This window comes from Cyprinus carpio, chromosome B15 (genome assembly GCF_018340385.1).
Source record: "Cyprinus carpio isolate SPL01 chromosome B15, ASM1834038v1, whole genome shotgun sequence".
NCBI lineage: Eukaryota > Metazoa > Chordata > Actinopteri > Cypriniformes > Cyprinidae > Cyprinus > Cyprinus carpio.
In genome coordinates this window covers 10,470,124-10,492,828 of record NC_056611.1, presented here as the reverse complement: position 1 = coordinate 10,492,828, position 22,705 = coordinate 10,470,124, and the positions used below count along the sequence as shown (strand labels likewise).

Here is a 22,705-nt window from a genome sequence, read left to right as displayed (position 1 = left end):
TAAATAAGATAAGGAGTTCTGCATTGTTTCCCTCTGAGTTGATAAAGGGAGTGTCAGTACACTAATAACAGACAACATTGCATTAATCAAAAAACTTTGAGACCTAAAAAAAAAAGTGTTTGCTAGGTTATCAAAATAAGCTGTTGTGAAAAATGGCATTACATTTGACCTTTTTACAATAAATGAATACAATTTAAAGAAGTAAATATTCTTGTTGAACTGTGTTAGGTTTTTGAAAATAATCAGTCAAATTCATGAATTCTCTCTCTAGCTGCTGTTGCTAGTTGGTGGCAGGTTTTGTGAGTAGGGAATTTTCACATTCAAGAGCCTTTTTTAAAGATACTTTGTGCAAAATGAGTTCTTATAACTTCTTAATATTTAATAGTTAATAAAACAGTTTTTTCCTGAAAAGACTACATTTTCTGCGAAACGTGTCAAATTTAGCATATAGGCTTTGTTGACATTTAAATGTGGGTGCTGTTGTAAGTGTGTATCAGACATACAAAAGTTCATAAGTTGTTTTTTGCAGCTTAGTTTCAATAAATGGTCATTTTGAATTGTGTTCTGACAATACTTACAGTATGTTTACATAATTTACCACTTATTTTATTTAGATAGATAGACAGATAGATAGATAGATAGATAGATAAGATAGATAGATAGATAGATAGATAGATAGATAGATAAGATAGATAGATAGATAGATAGATAGATGTAAATGTATATATAGATGTATAAACATATATATTCTGTATATAAGGCACTTTCAGAGACAGCAGAGTTCAGACCAGACAAGGATGAAATGTCTGTACAAAACTGTTTTTATTTAGTTGTTTTGGGATTTATTTATTTTTATTTTTATGACATACAACACAAGACCTGCAGAGTAAACAAAAAAAAAAAAAAAAAAAAAAAAGAAAAAAGAAAGATACATTTCGATACAAGCTAGAAAGCAGTTCAAAAATATGTATAATAAAACAAAATAAATAAAAGGCTGGTCTTTTTTTATCCCTTGTAGTTAGAGGATATAGTTTTAATGCAGCTTAATATGATGTACAAAATATCACACAGTGATAAATTGCTTTTAAAAAATAAAAACACTTAACAAAAAGTCCTTTTACCTTGGCTGTGGACTGAAACTTTTTCTTTTTTCTCTTTTTTTTTTTTTTCTTAAAGTTTAGGCTTTTGCACAATCACAAGCGAGTCTTAAGCCTAGCAAAAAAAGGTACTACGGTCGTCTTACACTTTATTACTAGTAATCATAATAAAATGTCTAGTAAAGAAAAGCATATAAGTGAGAAAATGGGAAAGTTACATTTTGCATTGGGAGCTTTTCAAACACATTTTCGGTTTCTTTCAATTTTTACTTTTTATTTATAAACAGATTCTCGGTAAGGAATGTGTTTTGTCGTTGTAATTTCAAGACTCGTATTGCATCGAGGGGTGCGTAAATAGAGGTGTACAAAAGAGACAGCAGGACTCGGCTAAACACCCATGCAATCGGCAGTCTTTGGAAGAAAACATAACGATGCAGCAATACATGGATGAACCGAACCGTTCGTGTGATCCTACACGTGCAGTGTAGCATAAAGCTAACCATTAGTGTGTTAGTGTGGTGCGAAGTTACTAGGTAAGAGGTAAGCAGCAAAGGATTATGTATTCCACTGAACGCAAGTCTGTGGTTATGTGACATTCACTGACTAGGCGAATAGCCCAAAATGAATTGGTGGTCTCGATATTGGACAAGGGACACAAGACATAACCTTGTCCATTAAAGAAAAAAAAAAAAAATCACACCCCCAACCTTGTTTTCCGAGTTGGTCTGGTTACGAACTGACTTGGCTCCATTATGCAAGAGCGCTCTTTATGGCCCATCAGTCTTTTTGTCGCTTCTGGGCACTTGTCTGTGACCATGGAAAACCAGTAAAGGATAAAAATAAACCCCTCAAAACGGAAACTGGCTAATACAAGATGTGACCTTTGATATCCAGACCTCAAGACCAGGCTCCCTCCGACAAAGAAACCTAAAGATCAGATTCAGGTCTGATTCTTCATCTCACCTTGGTTTCCTCCATCAGGTTTCAGAGTTGCATCTTGGATTCCTTGCTTAGCCAATAAGAAGCAAGGTGCCCCACTTTTATTTTTCACTCTTTTCTCTGGGCTGTTTTACTCTGAAACACCTTGCATTGACTAACAGCACAAAACCCATCAAGAGGACTCTTTGAATTTGTCCAAGTTTCACTACTGGGCTTTGACCTCTTTGTAAGTCAACTGAAACTGGGCGGCACTAGTTTCATCACTTACAACGCCCTTCATTCTCCACTTTTGGGTAAAGATCACAGATGTCTAAAAACTCAGCAATCAACAATACACTTGTACTGAAACACTGGAACTTGTAGTTGGTTTACATTTTTTTTATTGGCGACAATCCCCAACCAAAGAACCTCCAGGGTGGATATAGAGTTAATCGTCTTAAAAATACCCTGACAAAACCTTAAAAGTCACTTGGGCACACCAGAAGTACTTTGAAATTTCCAGACACACTTGCTGTATTTCTGAAATGCCAAAGAACCGTACGTGATGACTCTGAGGAATGGCAGGCATCAACCGAGATTTGATACTTTACGACCCTCGTCGTGTACAGGTCCCTGATTCAGAGGAGATCTTAGCACCAAGGTTGTGAAACAAGTGTGCTATGTACAGCGCATCTCGCTTATATACAGAAATCAGTTGCGCATCCAACTGCAGATCTTCCCAGAGAGTCTTCCGTCCGATACCGAACACTACAATAAATACACTACTCAACAGTCACCTGACTATTACGGATAACGCCACCTGAATGGATATGAACGAAAACGGCGATTGCAAAATGCTTGTGTTAGCACCGTCACAAACGCACACACGCAGATACACGTGTTTGGTTTTAGTTCAAAGTGTACTTAGTCATACGAATGAAATGTGTTGAACTGATTATGAAAGGCTAAAACACTAAGGCTCTTAGCTGTGAGGCTAAAGGTAAAGCTGTGTTGTACTTGCAGCTAAAACGCAACCCAAAAACTCATCTAAAGCAGTCTTTGGAATGAAATGCATTGATCGCCTCACGTTACCAGGCAACAGTTACGCGAGGACATTAATTCACAGATTAGCACTAATGCAATTTGCATTGAGAAAATGTGCAGGCTTGGGTAATGTCTTGTTTACCAAGAGCCTTCAAATCCTCAACCTACACAGAGCATGAAATTAAAATCCAGGGTGTGTGTTGTGTTAAGGTGTGTTTGTGTGGGTCCATCCGTCAACAGATTGGACATCCCTTGCAACACACTGTGGAGGTTATTAGTAGTGTGGTCTAAAACTGAAATTAGCACATAAGCAGCAAACTCATTAGTATTTAATGCAGTAGAGTTTGTATCACATAAAAAATTATGGGTTATTGGGTTGTGTGTGTAGATTGTTGTTTCCCCTGTTTAGTGAGCAAGTGTGTGTGAGTGTGTGTGCGGATACTCGGCGTTTCACTCTTTTGGCCCAGTAGTGAGGGTGGATCCCCTGAGAAGAGAAAAAAAGCAAAATATCAGCTCAAGACAGAAGGCATCACGTGTGAACATACATGCAAAACTACGACTACTAACAAGGTGCTGCAAGCAATTTTAGCCTTTTTGCTGACTTACGCCAGACATTAAAGACTGAACTAGACCATAAGGACAACTATTTCACTGCTGAATCTCCAGTGACATGGAAAAAGTTGAGTGCTGTGAGTGAATTGAATCTGAAGAGATAGAGAGACTGTGTAATGTAAAATAACAGCAAGAAAATGCTGAACTGACCTCATGGCTGCAGACAAAAACATACATGACTAACAGCGTAGTCCGATTCACAAACGAGTGACTATTTTGGCCATTCTTTTAATTAAAGGGGATATAAAATGCATTTTTATATTTATTTTGTTGGCGCCAATAGCATCGTGGCAGTGCGACGTGCAGCACCACTGAACTAAGGGTGTCCCGAGTTCGAATCCCAACTCGAGGACCTTTCCCGATCCCGCCCCCATCTCTCTCCCACTTTTCTTCCTGGAAATTCTAAACTGTCCTATCATAATAAAGAACCAAAAAAAAAAAAAAACTCTCATAGGATCATAAGGCATGTGTCTCACTTGGTTGCCCGTTGATGCCAACATTAACTAAAATTGCCCAGCAATATTGCTAAAAAATTTCTTACGTTCTTATTGTAAAACAAAGTTCCATTATTTTATAATAAGAATAAAAATCTGTTTAAATTTATCTTTAGCAAATGTTAACTAAAATAAATGACTATTAATGCTAATTGTTTGCTTGCTATTTGTGTTAATAATAAGTACAAGCTGCAACTGCGACAGACTTTACTCCAAACAGAGAACATATCATGGTGAAATCACTGAATATTGTCATTTGTTTAACCAACATTATCAGTTAAACTCAGGACCTGAATTTCGTTTTGTTAACCGTTTCGGTCTATAGTAGTATTCAGGTACAAAAATATTAGAAAACTGAATAAACTGTAAATTAAAAACGGATTAAAGTTAGAAAGATTATTCAGTCAAGAAGAGCAGTGAGTGATTGTCTTTTGTTGTTTGATTGACATTAATGACAGACGGCACAGCTATAGGCTGCTGTCACAGGACACTGCACAGATCCAATATGCTGATACGGACATTGAAGAAGTGTTACATTACAAATACTTGGGCATTACCATTGATCAATCACTGTCTTTTACATTGCATGTCCAAGATTTGGTCAAAACTGAGGTAGAATTAGGTTTTTTTCTTTAGAATCAAGTCTTGTTTATCTTTTGAAGCAAAAAAACAACTTGTCAATGCAACTTGTCTGTTTTAGACTATGGTGATATTTTAAATATGCATTCAACCTCCCAGTGTCTTCATGCTTTGGACACGGTGTTTCATGGAGCCTTAAGATTCATCACAAACTTAAAATTTCACACTCATCACTGTTTGCTGTACTCTCGGGTCGAGTAGTTCTCTCTCTCCATTAGGCGTTGGATGCATTGGCATCTTTTTATTTTTAAAGCATTATTAGGACTACTTCCTCCTTATCTGAATGCTTACATCCTCCCCAGGTCTGTAGGAACATATTACTTGCGTTCACAGGATCTGTTTTTATTGACAGTGCCTAAAGCCTGAGTTGGTCTCACTTTATTCTTTAAAGGCTTGTTATAGGACCTTGCAGAAAGGCAATCTGTCATTGTTTTTAAATTGATTTAGGACCCAGGTTGACATTTATATATTGTTGTTTGAATATGATGAGTGAAAGTGTGTTTTTGTATTTACTTGTTTTTGTACCATGCTGCTGCCACTTGCCAGGACACTCTTGTAAAAGAGATTTTTAATCTCAATGAGTTTTTTTTTATCCTGTTTTTGCTGTCTATGCAGGATCAGAAAGCTCTTGGATTTCATCAAAAATATCTTAATTTGTGTTCCGAGGATAAACAAAGGTCTTTCGGGTTTGGAGTGACATGAGGGTGAAGAATTAATGACAGAATTTTCATTTTTGGGTGAACTAACTGTTTAAATGGACCAAATCGCATATAGCACCCTTTTAACTTCTAACTCTTAATCTAGTTTTAATGTGTTTAAATATACATTTACCAGTGAGAAAATCAAACAAAGATCTTGGCAAGTGCGTCGGCCCCTGCACTGGCGATGAAGGGCTGCGAGGGGTGGAAGGCCACGTCATGAATGGCCTCATCGTGTTTTTTCCTGTGTGCTGTGATCTCCTGCACACACGTGCGATTGTCCAGCATCCACAAGCGCACAGAGCAGTCATGACCTGAGAAAAACAAAAATCCCATTATATTGCTGCAGAGATTTTCACATTTCCGTGAGAATGTGGTCTGTTGACGTGCATGTGCCCAGAAGGCTTCAGTTGGCATGTTGCTTTGCTTTCTGACGTCACACACTGCGTGTTTGTGTATATTTACTTACTGCCGGAGATGAGGTAAGTGCCTTTAGGGTCTGTGGCAAGACAGGTTACAGCATCCAGGTGAGCCACCATGGAATGAATCACTTTCCCTTTGGCCAAAGCGAGAGGAAGGAGGAAAGATTAGGTCATGTGCGATATTTTTGATCCACAATATTGTTTCTAAATGGTCCAATATTCCAAGTTCTGGCTCAACCTATAGGATAACGTTGTGTTAAGTTATAAAAGCAACACACAAAAAATTAAATATGCTATTTGTTTAACCAACAACAGAGAAGCGTGACCAAGCAAATCTGTTTTTTTTTTTTTTTTAATATTAACTTATTTGATATTATTTTAGGGATTTGTCTAACAAAAAAATATGAAAAGGCTTAAAATAAATATAGATAAACCTCACTAGATGACTAGTTAACCATCGTAACATCCTCAAATTACACAATTTACCTTTAAGACGAGTTCCATTATGAACAGATACCCGGAAAAAAAGATCAATAAAAACATTCTAATGTGCCTGGAAACAAAGCCACAGGTAATGCACCACTGGGTTCATGTTTGAGATGTCTTTTTTTTTTTCTGCTGGCTAATCTTTCACACCAAGAATGTTATTTGCTTCTCTTCAAGTGTACTTGCCATATAAACTTGTGAGTAAAGGTTGGTGTGTGGCACCGATTCGATTGAGGTTTTTTATACCGGAGGTTCTTTTTTTAACTGCCTTGAGAGGTCTATTGTGACGGCTCGGTAGGAGAGTCAAATGCTTTGCTGGTGTATTTACAGTTCCCACAGCGCACTGCTGGAAAATACACTGTTATTACGGGCCTCAAAATTGCTACAAGCTCTCTCCACACACACACACACACACCTGTCTTATTGTCCAGGAAGCGGATGGTGCGGTTCTCGTGGGCTGTAATGGAAATCGGTTGGGTCGGATGGCTGACCACGCGGTTGATCAGCTCACTGCCTACAGGGGGCAGTACAGAAAAACACAATATTTTATTATTGTACAACAGACTTCAAGTCGACAAAAGCATTCATAAGCCATTCTACTTTTGTAACGATGTGTGGAACTATTATTTTCAACATATTTCAAGAACTGTATCATCAACAAGGATATATATATATATATATATATATATATATATATATATATATATATATATAAATATAATATATATATATATAATTGCAAAATCCATTTTATGAGAATAATTCTATAGATTTCGGCAACTTGCATGACCTTGTAATAATAATAATAATAATAAAAAAAAAATATTATAACACTTTATACTAAGGTTCCTTTTTTTAAGATTAGTTACCTACAGTAGTTTCATTAACATGAAATAACAATGAGAAATACAGAAAAATACTAATGCATTTATTAATTTTAGTTAATTTCAATATTTTCTCATACATTAAGTAAAAAGTCTAGCAACATTTAATGGAAATATTTAATGGAACTGAGCTAACATGAAATAACAATAAACAGTTTTATTTTTATTAAATAAAGTTAATTTAAAATATAAATACTATAACAAATGTTTCACTCATTATTACAGTCAGTTAAAATAATGGAACCTTATTATTCCTTATAAGTATAATTTCTAGAGTCAATTAATTCATATCATAAGAATAATATCATTTTTACACATTTTTAAGATTTTATTAATTTAAATGACTTTTCCCAAAATGGCAGACTAATAAACTACTAGAATAATAATTTTATTTTATAGTTTTTAAATAAATTAATACAAATTGTTTGCTGGTGAGCATAGAATCACTTAATTCTTATTTTAAGAATAAGATTATTTAATTTATTTAAAGCAATTTTCACACCTTTTAAAGATTAATTTACACAACCTTTTGCCCAAAATGGCAGACTAATAATAGTTAATAGTTTTAAATAAATAAATAAAATTGTTTGCTGGTGAGCATAATTTACATTTAGTCATTTAGGAGATGCTTTTATCCAAAGCGCATTATAAATGAGGACAATGAAAGCGATCAAAATCAACAAAAGAGCAATGACATGCAAGTGCTATAACAAGTCTCAGTTAGCTTAATGCAGTACATGTAGCAAGTGTTTTTATATTTATATATAATAAATAGAAAAAGATTAGAGAAGCTAGTGCTAGAATAGAGTTCATTTGTAAAGGTTTATTCCTATATGAATTGGTGCTTACCATCCTTAGCCTGATTCTCCAGGACCATGATGCTTTGCTCTGTGTTGAGGTCATAAAGCAAAGTCTCACCCACATCGAAGGACACAACAACCTGGGATGGGTCAGAGTTTACAAAGGCAACCGAGGTGGGCGTGCCATGCTCTGAAAGACAGACAGGCAAAGAGTGAGAGGGACAAACAGAAAAGACAAACAATCCGAACGCACAAGGTCTTCTCCTTACCTTTCTCCTTGTTGAAAACAGACACACACGGTGAGGAATTATGGGGGTCCCAGATCCGCACAGTCCCATCTGCAGAGCAGGAGGCCAGACGCTTCAGGCTGGAGGAGTAGGCCAAACCCCACACCGCGTCCTCATGGCCCGACAACACGCTGCTCTCCACGCCTGGATCTGAACACATTCATACACAACATGAATGACTAGCTCTGTCTAATGTGTTGCTCAATTCATTTATAGTCAGCGCCCTCTAGAGGACTGTAATAAATAGTGTTAACCACCGTCTTTCAGTCACACTGCAGTATTAGGTAGACTTGCCATAGTTGTCGTAAGGATCCACATTAAGGTCAGGAATCTTCCAACCGCGCACGGTGCTGTCCAAACCCCCGCTGAAGCACGATTCTCCTTCCTCCCCCATAGCCAGAGAAAGAACAGCACCACTGAATCACACACACACACGAAACATATTAAAAGACCACAACAAAAATACTATAGTGGTACTGGTAGTACACTCAAACTTGATGTATATTGTGGTTCTGACTGATTTCAGTATTGATATGGATGAAATGGTTTTTACATTGTTAACCATTTACATATTTTTCAAAGAACATGATTACCACATCTGGAAAAACAATGGTAATATTGTTAAATTAGCGAAATCCAAACTTTTCTAAAACTTAGAGAGCTGCTAGAGAAGAGTATTTTATGAAATTATTATTTTTAAAACAATAAGAAATTATTATTATTATTATTTTAAAAAGCAAGTATTATTATGAAAATATTGTGAAATATAATTAGAATTTAAAATGTTTTCTTCAACCTTTTTATATGTACTTTATGCCTGCGATGGATGGCAAAGCTGAATTTTTAGCAGCCTTTACGCTTCGGTTGTCTTCTGTGTCAGAAATCACTCAAATATTGTCATCTTATGTTTCTTGAGATTTGCTGCTCAAGACAAAATTCTTACTATCAATTTTGAAAACATGTGTGCTAAATATTTTTGTCTTTTACAAGATGTTTTCATTCAGTATTCTAAATGTCTTTACTGGCACTTTTGATCAATTTAATGCATTATTTTATATAAAAGTATTAATTTCTTAAAAAAATAAATAAATAACCCCAAACCTTTGAATGGCAGTGTATATTTATAAATAATTAGCATTCAATATTTATTAAATGAGAATTAATGTTAAGGTGAATATTTTAACCCAAGTTTTTTTTATATATATAGGAGTATGTTTTATTACTTTACTCTAATAGTTTCATTTACAGATGGAGAGATTTTAACTAATGCAAATACTTAAGTAATTTGTCTAAATACATTTAAAAAATTACACTAAAACACTTACACTAAGCTCACACTACAAGTAAATTTTGGCATTAAGCATTACAATACACAGTACAGTAGGAAAATGGATGTTTTGGAATTTTCCAAAGATTACATTTAAAAGTTCAATTATTAGCATTTTCAATGATTTATGGAAGCTCATTTCTGCCACTGAATTAAAAAAAATATATAAAATAAAAGGTAATTGTCACTTTTTATCTCACAATTCTGACTTTTTCTTGCAACTGCAAGTTTATATCCCACAATTCTGGCTTTATAACTCACAATTTACTGTTAAGATCTTAGATCTACCAATACTGATAAATGAAAAAACAAAACAAATCTACACTCTTATGGTGTTTCACACCAAACGCAAATTTAATTATTTGCGCGAGTAGATTACATACTAAGTCAATGCAAAGACGCAACTTGAGGCAAATTCGCTAATGATGCGAAATGCACGACGTGTTTGCCGCGAACGTGCGATAATCGCCTCAATCGCATATTTACATGACACATTCTCACACAAGCAAATCAGCGAAGAGCTTATGTAACACACAAATTAGTGCAGGATTAATACTTGTCCGGCTTTGGATGGTGCTGTGAAACCAAACATGTCTGCGTTTGGATATGTTTGCCATATTTGGGACTTCCACAATGGGTACAAAGCAGTGATCGTAGTCATCTTCACCATGGTTGATCGCGCAATGTATTTATTCTCACGAGTGATCTAGAGCGAATGAAGCGATGTGCATATTCGCTTCGTGTTTGGTATAAACACACCATTGGATATTCACCAACGTTACCAATATAATGTGCATCTCTAGCTTCAGTTCATTTTTCAGTTCAGCTGCTACTTGGGAAGCCCACTAGGTTTTATAACGGCGCTTTAGCCTCATAATTTAGCCTCGAGCACTTGGCAGAATACGTTAGCCACAGGTCATGCAATTTCATTTTTAGAGAACCGATCTCAGTCTAATTATAAACCTGTCCCACTCACCTGTGTGCTCTGAATGTATAAATGGGCTCAACGTCCAGCGCTGCATTTCTGTGAAAGCAAAAATTAGAGGCTTTCGTGTTAGACAGCACTAAAAGAATCTTTTATGGATCGATATTTCTAAATACACTTCCAGAAACACCCACACTAACACAATTATAGAGACATTCTTAGCATAAGAGGGCAGTAAAATAGGGATCTTCCCAGCCTTGTTTGTGCAGGGTTAGGATGTGCTTCTTACTTTTTGGAGTGCATTGCCTTGTTGAGGTTCCACAGCTTGAGCGTTCCATCCTCAGAACCGGACAGCAGCACGGCCTGGATGGGGTGAAAGGTCAACGCTCGGATGGCGTCGAAGTGGCTTCGTAGTGTGAAGCGAGGGTTCCACGTTTTTTTGAACTCTTCTCGACTCTCCTGCAACTGATCATATCAAAGGTTACTATTCCTGGTGAAAAAGAACATTTTTGTATACATTTAACAAAAGTATTTTTTAAAAGAAATAATATCATTTTTGAAGAATATAGTGGAAAGTGAATGTAATGTTTTCAGTCACTTAAATTGCTTTGTGTATATTCACCATTCTATATACTGCAGAAATAATTTTATTTAAAGCTTAAAATTCACATTTGTTTGAAGAAGATTATAACTTCTAACACTAACGTCAATGGTGAGGTCATTGTCATTGGCAACAGTAAGGTCAGCCAGCTCTCCGAGGTTCATATCCCCTCCTCCAACTGCATCCAGAATGAAGACATCAGATGAGAAACCAAGAGCTCCCCCGAGTTCAGACAGATACACAACGGTTCACAGAATGAACATGGAACATTCAGCACAGACATTCTAAAGTCTAACAAGGATAAACATATAGTTGTTTATCCTTGTTGTATATAAAAGCATTTTTAATTTGCATAATGTTGCCTCTAGATAAACACACATTTCAATTTTATTAGAAAAAAAGTGACAGAGTTTTAAAATCTAAATAGTTAACACCATAATATCTGGTTTAGGTTTTTTGAACTGTCTATTTCAATTAATATATTCAAAAATAATATGCATCATCATGTAGTTCTCACTATGATTTCACATTTTGGGGGTTAAAAAATGTAAATATCAAAGCTTATTAATAATCACTGTTATTCTATGACAGTTTTTCTAAAATTATCGCAAGATAATTTCTTTATCAAGAAAGAAAGAGAAACATGCATCACTCAACTTCCTGCTTTGCATCAGACATGATGGATATTTAAACAGAAAGAACATTTAAATAAGCAGAGTTAAATGAGTCTTTTAATCTTTTTTAAAGCAAATGGCTGAAAATACTAAGCTTTTTTATGGTCAAAACAAGTGATCAGTTTGGGATCTGACAGTGCTTTTAGAGATTCTGATCTTACCCTCTCCGGAGCGCGTCTGGCCCGGGATAGAAGGAGGTGGAGCAGGTTTGGGAGGAAAATCTGACATAATGCCTTGCATCTTGTTCCGGCGGTTCTCTGAACCTGGGCAGAGGAAGTGAGAGACGTAAACAAACCATCAGACAGAGCAGAAAAAAAACTAAATCCAGCGCTGCCCTGTCGCTCATCCTGTGGTACGATGACATGTTCGGAAGAGGTGAAGAGAATATCAGGGAAACAAACAAGGGTGCAGTGACGTGAGGACAGAATGGAGGTCCCGTCAACAGATTTTATCAACAGGAAGTCACAAACAAAAGCAAATTAAAAGAAAACAATGAGTGGTCACAGCATGACAATAAAGGGAAGGGAAACCCTCACATTCACTGTCAAAAATACATACAGGGATAACGCGTCGTCTAGTAGCACTTCTCATGACCACCAGTGTTGAACATTACGGGCCTCCATACCTAATTCACGGCCGTCTCCAGATATGCGAGCTTCTCCCGCCCCTTCGCCTTCCTCTCCTGAGGCCAAGAAATCGAACTCGCCCAGAGCGTCCTCAGAATCATCTTCGTCGTCATCATCCTCAGGATCAAGATCTGTGGTCATTGGTTCTCCGGCATTCTACTTGCGCACAGGCGACACGCTGTTAGCAACAAAACAGGATCTGTGCGTGCAGACCTTATCTGCGTGTAAACACTCTGACCTTGCTCCTGGACTTCTTGTTTTTGCGGCCGTCAATGCAGTCTGTAGTCATGCCCTGGAAGTCCTCCTCTTCATCACTGTCATCTTCATCGTCGTCCTCACAGCCACGAAGGAAAGGAATTTTATCCAGGACAGAGCTGCCCATCCGCTCTTTAGAGCTCTCTTTTCCAGCACGGCTGCAGGAGAGAGATTTCTTCATGATTACCACAACTACAAAAACAATAGTTTCAAAAATGCCCTTGCAAACACTTATATGATATTTGAAGACCCCTTTCAAGTCTCTTGTGGATTATTGCTTGTCTAAACTGCTAGGAACAGCAATATAATAAAATACACAATATTTGTTATGAACAATTAAAGGAATAAATAATCCCTCCGCCAAGAAACATACTGCATTATCCTAACAAATCACTGTATGCTGCAGTTTCCAAGCAACACAAGCCTAAGTGCAGTCAACAGTGTGTTTATAGCAGCCTTCAGCTGTGGGAAATCTGCTGAGTAAAATAAAACTAAATTGAGTATAAAATAAATAAATAAATAAATAAAGCAAATAAAAAAAAGAAAAACACACTGCAATGTAAAAAAAAAGAACAAAAACAAACAAATAAACAAAAAATAACAAAACACAAACACAAGAGAACATTACAATAAAAAATAAACAAGAATCAGACAAAAAACAAAACAAAAGAGGAACAAAACAAAAGTTCAAAACAACAGATCAAAAACAAATAAAAAAAATCAAACAAAAAACAATGAATAAATCAAACAAAATAAAAACACTAAATAGAACAAAACAAAAACAAAAGAGGAACAATAAGATCAAATACAAAAAAAGAATCAAAACAAAAAACACTAAATAGAACAACAAAAACACAAACAATAATAGATCAAAAGCAAATAAAAAAAGAATCAAAATAAAAACAACAAAATGAATAAAACAAAAACAGTAAATAGAACAAAAAAAAAGAACTAAAAAGCAATATAAATTTTACAGCCTCTTTAATAATTTCTCATCCAATTAGAATTTAAAGCTGGAGCTGTTTCAGTCTGTTTTTATATCTTACATATTACACAAATCAACAAATAAATAAATTATGTTTTCTTTTTTCTTTTTGTTTGTTAGTTTTATTTTTGTTTGTTTTCTCCAAAAGAGGACAAGGTCCGAAGTGGTAAAACTAGCATGGTTTTGTAGGCAACTGGTAACCTGGGACAACTGTAAATCATTTTATAATATTTGATCACAAAATGTGTGATTGTGATTTCAGAGATCAAAATAAAATAAGATAATTAATTTTAATATTGATTAAGATTTCTAAAGATGATTTCGTCTGCACACAAACACCTACTGGACTGTATTTTGCTGACTTAATACCAAGATGTCAAAATGCGTGTTGCTCTTACCGTTTGATCTGCTCTTCTATCTGGCGCACTAGTAGTGACTCTCCTCCACCGTGAGGTTCTGGTTCTGCGGGCGGTTCGCTGGGAGGAGGCCCGTTCGCCTCTGGGCTGTTGCGACCCAGAAGGGAACGAATGCGTTTGGAGCGCATGTCTAAGATGGTGTCGGAATATCCCACCTCCTCCAGGTACCTGCTCATGTACATAAAAAAAAAAAAAAACACATGCACAGAGTCAGCACAATATTTTGCTAAGTAAATCTGATAATGAATTCAAACAAAATACACTGACTTGCGCAATAACTGACGGCCCTCCTTCCAAGGCATTTGATTGGTTGGTTCCGAATCTGAATCTGCAGGCCCATTGGGTACTGTGAGAAACAAAATTACTTTACTAAGCACAAAGTAGTAGTAGTATATTTTTATTTAATGCCATGTCAGCATCTTAGGCTATTTTCATGGCAAATAAATAAATACAATAAAAACCAGCAAACAAACAAATTTTTATATTATATAAGTGATGTTTTTTACATTAACATATGATAAAAATTCTAAATCTTTTTTCTGGCAAAATTATACCAAATACTTTTTTAAGGGAGTTCCAAAGAGCACAAAGAAAACATATAAAAAACAGCATACACTACTTGTTCTGGGCATGACAGATATGTTTTGGTAAATTTGAATAACATCACATCTCATAAGTGCATGTGTTTTTTTTGGTGTTACTTGGTTCAGCTTCTGTCTCTGGTTTCTTCTCTCCGGAGGTTTGGTCAGTCCCACTTTTCAGCTTCTGATGTTTGGCCCTGGGATCAAAATGACAAGATTATAATTGATTAACAAACATACGAACTCGTGGAAACATACTCAGATGTCACAATGTGCTTCAGGATGGCATTTTATCTCAAACAATTAAACAGAAAAAAATAAAACAGAAAAACAAGGCAGCATAAAAGAAAAAAGGAACACAATATAAAGCAAAAAAATGGAACAGAAAAAAGAAAACATATGAAAAACCCTAAACAAATACACAACAAAACATAAAAAGTAACAAAAAAATACAACAAAGCGCAAAACAAAAATGCTGAACAAAATAATAATAATAATAATAAAACAGACAACAAAAACACAGATCAAAACAAAAACACAAAAAAGACAAAAAAACAATCACAAAACTAAAAAGAACACAGCAGAAAAATAAAATAAAACAGAAGAGCAACAAATCAAAAAAGAACAGAGAAAAAAATAAATAAAACAAAAGTAACAACAAAAAAAGAACAAAGAAAAAAATAACTGAATAGTAACAACAAATCCACAAAACAAAACAAAAAAGAACAGCAGAAAAATAAAAAAGCGGGAAAGTAACAACAAATCCACAAAACAAAAGAACAAAGTAGAAAAATGAAATAAAAACAGAAAAGTAACAAAATAAAAGCAGAACAATTAATCCAATTAAAATTTAATGTCGGAACTGTTTTAATCCATTATTTTTTGTCTTTTTCATTTTTGTAAAGTTCTATTTTATTTTTAATGAACTGTGGTTTCACATTATACGGCGAGCTGAAGAAGCTCATCCTCGGCTCACCTCTCCTGTTTCAGAGCGTACTCCAGCATCTTGATTCGCCGCACCAGATCCTGCTTCATGTTCTCCTGACCTTTCCTCTCACCCTGAAGAAACGCCACCTGAGCCTGAGACAGACAGACACAGAGGGAAAGAGAGAGATATAAATATGGTAAGGATTCAAACAAGATTCATCTGAGAGAAAATGAAAGGTTATATGTTGAAGCTCTGCAACCGTACCACCACCAATGACATTCTGAGGGCAACGGTTAACTAAAGACCTGCAATTCCACAAGCTTTATTTTAGACTGCTGCTGACCGAGCGCCGACCAGAGTCATGAAAGTCAAAAATTTCTTGATGGAAAAGAGGCTATAAAGTAAGAGAAACCACAAACCATTCATTTGTCATGGTTTAAAAGAGAGAGAAAACTAAGATAAAATAAATAAAAATGAGTCTAAATCGCCCCCTAGAGTCCACCTTAAATATCACATCAATCAAAAATACTATTAATTATGCCAAATAATTAAAATCAGCTCTATTCGACCAGGGAATTAACCTTTTAGGATTTTTTTTTTTTTTTTTTTTTTTTTTTTTTTAAATGGAGCATGCTTCTATGGCTTTGACTAATACAATTATTGATTATCAATCATGTTTGCACATATCACTACAACAAAACGTGCTGTTTTGCATGCTTTTTTATGGAGTGAATCTATGCTTTCAGGTAAATCAGAAATAGTGATTAGCACTGGTCAGCTCAAAGGTTTGCACAGTCATCTTCTTGTTTTCACTTCTCCCTGGCACAGAAATCAGTCACACACCCCCACACCATCAGTGTATCTCACACAACAGAACTGTATAGGCGTTGTACTCTACATAACACATGCAAAATTATATAATAATAATTATTATTATTATTATCATCAATAACTATAAATAAAGTATTAAATAAATTAGTATTATTTTAATATTGTTAAAATCATACTGTTAATGAAATTCTATAAATGTTAGTTTATTTTAAAATACTATACATTATCTAAATTACCATATTATGAATACCACCTATACCATAATACATAAACTACCATAATTACTATTGTTATTTTCAACAACAAAAAATCAGTTAATAAATATATCTTTAAAAAAATAAGTTATAATTATTGTTGTTGCAACTGAAAACAATTATAAATAAACAGATAATTCCAACACTACCCTTAATAATAACAAACTATCAATATTTTCAAAAAAAATCTAAAAAGAATCTATAAAGAATATAAATTATCATTATGACAATACAAAAGGGCCATTATTATACTATTTTTGTTGTTGTTATTATTATTATTATTATTATCAAGTTAATGTTAAATATTGTAAAACATTTTATAACAAATAGAATTTTAAAACAAATAAAATAAAGTTGAATATCTGTTAATTTAAATAATCTGAATCTGTTTATTTAAAAAATATAAATTATTATATAATTAATATCTCCATTACAATTAAAACAACAATATATAAATTATCATCATTTACAATATCAATAATATTAATAATAATAACAATTTACAATAGTAATCATTTCTATATAACAATATTAATTTATATTGTGCATTACATTTTTAATTATGACTGCTATGTTTTCATTAAAAAAAAAGATTTTAAGATTTTTTAAGATTTTTAAATCATCCTTAAATCATGGAGACAAGTTTTTTTATATATATATATATATATTATATATATATATATATACATAATATATTAATGTAAGCCATGTCTAGCCATAGATAACATTCGTTCAAAATCACTCCCCGTCTCCAGGGCTGACTTGGAGGAAAAGTAAAGCATGACAAGTTGGCACAGGTCCTCATGGAGACCGGCTCGACTGCGGTTGCCATGGTGTGGGCAGGAAACCTGTTATGGCAGGTCTTTGGAGCACTTTGACATTTTCACAAAGGCAAGTAATTGCCCATGTTTTCGGCCTTTTGAAACTGGGATGTTTGTCACACAAATACTGAGAATCTGGCATCATTGTCAGTCAAGGAAATAGACTGCTTGAAGAAATACACTTGCAATCTACCTATCAAAATATAGTTTTGGCACTAACAAAAAAGGAAAAGCATAAATACGATGGCTTAGAATAGTTATGCAGTAAAAGTGTAATACTTCAACTCGAACAGAGTCACTTCTAGCTACACAAGCTCAGTATTGTGTTGCTGTTCTGCAAAAAACAAAAGCACAATATTTCTGCTCATCGAAGGTTTAGGAAGTGGCAGGTAGAACCACACTGACACATTTATATGGCGGACCATTCCTCTCGTGACTTCCTGTGTGGGTGGGAACAGGTCAAGGGCACATGCAAAGTCTCTCTCCACATTAGCACCCCTTTGAGACTCACTCCAACAACTAGAGCAGCAGACGTTTTCTGGGACGAGTCTTTTTAAGAGTATATGAACCCGCTGAACTCTTTCTTATGATAATGACTAAGTGTTTCTATACCACTTCTGCTCAGTGAGACAGGAGAACCTCTGACTTTCAGCCTTCGGTGAGGCTTAAATGCAAAAAAGGTTGTATTGACAATACAATGTTATATTGACATTAAGGGAGTTGACAGAGATGAAGCTGGCTGTTGTTTGACGGATCACAATCGGATCTTGTATCACAAATGATACTTTGCTGACTGTATGTGGCAAAGACCAGTATTCGAGTACAGTATTAAACTACATGCAAGAATTGTAATAATGATGGACAAATTGCTTGATAAATATTTATAGACTAGACAAGGCTAATTATAAATAAATAATATAAATAAAAAATTATAAGTTTTTCCTCAAATAGTAGCTGAAAAATGACATCCCTCATGCTGTCAGAATGAGAGTCCAAACAGGTGCTAAAAACATCACAATAATCCACACGACTCCAGTCCATTAGTTAACACTGTAAAGTGAAAAGCTACTTGTTTATAAGAAACAAATCCATCATTGTTTCTGGCCAAAATACCATAATCCATAATAACTCCATGCCCTGTTGTCCTCTCACATCAAAACCCACCAACATATTTGTTCAGAACTGTTTTAGACTGTTTTCTTGTAAACTGAGCTTGATCTGTGCATATATCTCCCCTGATTCAGACAAGACTTTCTCATGGGAGATAGCTAAATTATGAATACAGCACTCAGCTTTTAGCCGAAAGCAACAATTTGAAGTTGAAACTGTCTTAATGATGGATTTGTTTCTAACCAGCATGCAGCTTTTCAATTCACAAGATGTTCATTGATGGACTGGAGTGCTGTGGATTATTGTGATGTCTGTATCAGCTGTTTGGACTCTCATTCTGACGGCACCCATTCACTACAGAGGATTTATTAGTGAGCAAGTGGCGTAATGCCACATTTCTTGAAACCTGTTCTGATACAAAATAAAAAAAAAAATTGTAAATAATACCTCATGTACATCTTTGGACAACCTAAGCATGAGTACATTTTCAGCAAATTTTCATTTTTGGGCGCACTATTGCTTTAATTTTAATAATTTTGTTACGTGGTTCAGTCATTATTATAATTATTTTAAATATTTTTCCTTTCATTACAGGGTTTCATTTTTAGCTTTTATTTATTTTACTTGTATTTTACTTAAAATTTATATGTTATAGTTTTAGTTAACCATAACCCTGACTCAAAGGTCATCATACCAGATTGATCATGTCCTGCCTGCCACAGAGGACACACAATGGCACAGGTGTCCCACATAAAAAAAAAATCAGGAAATGTGACGTCCCACGGCAGGAGAAACCAAGGAGGAGTTGAGTTACTCTCACACTACAACTGTCCCTTAATACCCTTTTATAGGCCACGTCAAAAACAATGTGTGTGCGTGTGACACGGAAAACATAGCAGTTGGTCCCTGAAGCCTGTGCACACATCCAGAAGAGGCCTGGCAGAAGAACACACATCCATGAGAGCCACAGGGCCTATCCTTTTATAGAGCACACTGGCAACTCCTTATGTAATCTACTACAGGCACTGTTTGAATGGGGTCACTTAACTGCGAAGCTTTTCTCAGGCCAAGATCTACAGCAAACTGGGCCAGTGGAGTCCAGACTCAGAAAAGACGGTTTAAGCAAATTTTATTGGAGGCAAATCCCTAATCCTTGGTTTCTCTAATACGCTCTTGATGTGAGTGCAAGCTTTCCTAATAGATTTTATGTTTCCAGGTTTCATATAAAATGACTTGAGCTATACATCTTTCAGATGCTGTTATATAGTAAAAGCACTACATGATGAAATTGTGCTAGACACACAGATTGGCTCTCTTGGGACTGAAAAAAATAAATACAAATAATAATAATAAAAAATAAAAAAAACTCGCTTTAATCCTCCAGCGGGACTGCATTACGTCATGCATTGGATAGAAGCTTTACAATTTACAAAAGAAGTAGCAGTCAATGGGACGTATGACATCCCAAAGTCAATTATTGGAACATTTATTTGAATGCAAATTTCTCTTTTACATCACTGCTTCTGAACTGCCTTGATTCTATTATCTCACACTTAGTGCCACGGTCGAGAAAGATGCAAGACGATTACAGAAAACTTAATAGCATGAAGGACAAGATATTAAGTATACAGAAAAAGGTGCTTGTTTGTGCATCCTCTATACTTAATACTATACATAAATGACTCTTATGAACCGATTCTTTTTGGAGAATCAAGAATCAAACGCACGAGCCTACAACATACATACCTGACTCACTTACTAAACCTCAATTTATTCCATTCATCGTGTTTAAATAGAAATGAACCGGGAAATACTACAGATTCTTTAGTTAATCCAACATGTAGAGCAACCGATCAATTTCAATTCATGCACAAATTACTCTTATGAGTAAATCAAAAACATTGACTCCATCTGTGTAATTTGTTCATGTATTGGATGACTCTTACGAGCCAGTTCTCTTATAAAGAATTAAAACAGACACCTTTAGTTTCAATTCCTGAATCCATTTAACTCACTTTCCAAACTGAAAGTTAAAGGGATAGTTCACCCCAGAATAAAACAGTTCACCCTCAAGTTGTTTTAAACCTGTATGAGTTCCTCTTCCTGTTGAACACAGAAGAAGAATGTGAGTAACCAAACAGTTTCTGGTCTCCACTGATTTCCATTGCATTTTTTTTTTTCCATACTATGGATGTCAATGGGGAACGGCAACTGTTTGGTTACCCACATTCTTCAAAATATCTTCTTTTTTGTTCAACAGAAAGAGAAACTCATACAGGTTTTGAACAACTTTAAGATTTTAACTCAGAATTTTAATTTTGGGGTGAATTATACCTTTAACAGTTTAGTCATCATACCCTATTCGAAATTATACAAATAAATAAATAAAAAATATGTTATGCATAAAACACGTAAGATTTTAATCACTGTGGACTTGTTCATATGAGAACGTGTAGTTAAAAATGGGCAATATGTATTTTGTTTTAATCAAATGTGTTACCAAATTCGTTTATTATTGCTATATAACTTAGTTACGACTAATTCATGTAGGCTACTACATTTATCTGCTTTTGAAATCTATTCTCATCATTAGCAGCAGACTGCTGACAGCAGTAAATACAATATGAATTGTATAGTTATTTGATTTTTTTCCATTTACCCCCTCAAAAAAAAAAATAATAATAATACCTAAAAGAACCGCTACGGAACTCGAATCGTTCAGATGAATCAGATCAATAAACGATTCCGATCCTAAACTGGGTATGGATATTAAACAAAGGGATAATTTTTCACAGTCACATTTGCTACTGTTTCAATGAATAGCATCAGATGCTTAAACCCGGTGTAATCCCCAAACTACATCTTATCTACAATAGCAGCAGGCGATCGTGACTTCTTCCTGCGTCTTATCTGTAAATGTGCTCTTCCTCAAGGAATCCGTCTGGAGGAGACCAAAACATGCGATTCAAGAAACCCCGTTTTGTTTTGTTTTTTACCCTCAGCTCGTCTCGTTCGGCCTCCCAGCGGTATTTCTCGGCTTGAAAGCGGCTCCACTCGTACTGGATGAAATGTAAAATGCCGGGCAGCGAGAGGCCCGCGTCCCCGTCCTGCGGATCTCGCGGCTGGGAGGCTCCAGCCATCGCCCCGGTTGCCGCGGCGGCGGCTGCGGTAGGAGCGGGACTGAGCACAGCCTTCGGCCCGTTCGGATTGCGCCCCGCTCCGCTTCCTGCGGGGCTCTGGTTCGTTCCTCCCGCGACCCCGCCGGATCTTTCCGCCTCCATCAGAGCGTTCGCGCTGTCGCCGGAGCCAGGAGGTGGAAAAACAGAAGAATAAGCCACCCTGTTGCTTCACCGAAGCCCTCTCCCGTTTTCCTGCCCGACACAGATAGGCGAGTACTCACACACACGGGGAAGTGCCAAATAGTGATCCACTCCTACTACGGAATGGCTGCAGACGCGACCCGCTCATAGATACTATTGCTCATAACTGCTGCCTATGGGTCATAAAGCGGACTTCCGCAAGGGGGCGTTTTGCGGCTCCATAAGCCTGATCCTCCATTGAGGTCAATTCAAATCTCAAGACGTTTTTTGTTTTAAAGCAGACCTTCGACTGCTAAAACGTACAAACTTTTACATTTGTTGATTACCTGAGATTTGTTGCTGAACTGAAAAATTTAAACCCACCTCAGCAATCTCTATTTAATATAAATATTTTTAAATACGAGTCCAAGCATCACGAATGGCTGTGATTGGTGCATCCTGACTAGCGATGAGAAAAGTAAAAGGTTTCACGTGACGCGTCCCTTCGTAGTCGCATACTTGCATTTATTATTATTTTTTTTCTGTTGTAAAGTTATTTTCTGTGCTCTATATTGTCAATTGCGAAACTGTATATTAATTATTTTTTAATTCATTGACTGATTTTTTTTTTTACAAAATTGCAGAGAAAAGCATTTTAAAATAAATTTTATTTTATTTTAATCAAGGTTAC

General features: G+C 35.6%; 1 protein-coding gene across 2 annotated transcripts; it reads right to left on the bottom strand.

The window, feature by feature from the left end:
• Positions 1-1,134: 1,134 nt before the first annotated feature.
• On the bottom strand, positions 1,135-22,216 carry LOC109103822 (striatin-4-like). Of its 2 annotated transcripts, XM_042739174.1 has the most exons (19): positions 22,116-22,216; positions 21,712-22,009; positions 15,748-15,851; positions 14,892-14,968; positions 14,458-14,536; positions 14,173-14,358; positions 12,773-12,947; positions 12,534-12,690; positions 12,071-12,171; positions 11,339-11,458; positions 10,923-11,098; positions 10,685-10,732; positions 8,676-8,797; positions 8,364-8,531; positions 8,144-8,284; positions 6,826-6,924; positions 5,972-6,058; positions 5,636-5,816; positions 1,135-3,543 (listed from the first exon to the last, which is right to left on the bottom strand). In XM_042739174.1, exons 1-18 carry the CDS (start codon positions 22,181-22,183, stop codon positions 5,647-5,649), a joined length of 2,376 nt encoding a protein of 791 aa, XP_042595108.1. In that variant the 5' UTR covers positions 22,184-22,216; the 3' UTR covers positions 1,135-3,543; positions 5,636-5,646. The 2 variants fall into 2 exon arrangements, with proteins under 2 accessions (XP_042595108.1, XP_042595109.1); XM_042739175.1 differs by lacking the exon at positions 22,116-22,216 and having other exon boundaries at positions 21,712-22,109.
• Between the last annotated feature and the right edge of the window lie 489 nt (positions 22,217-22,705).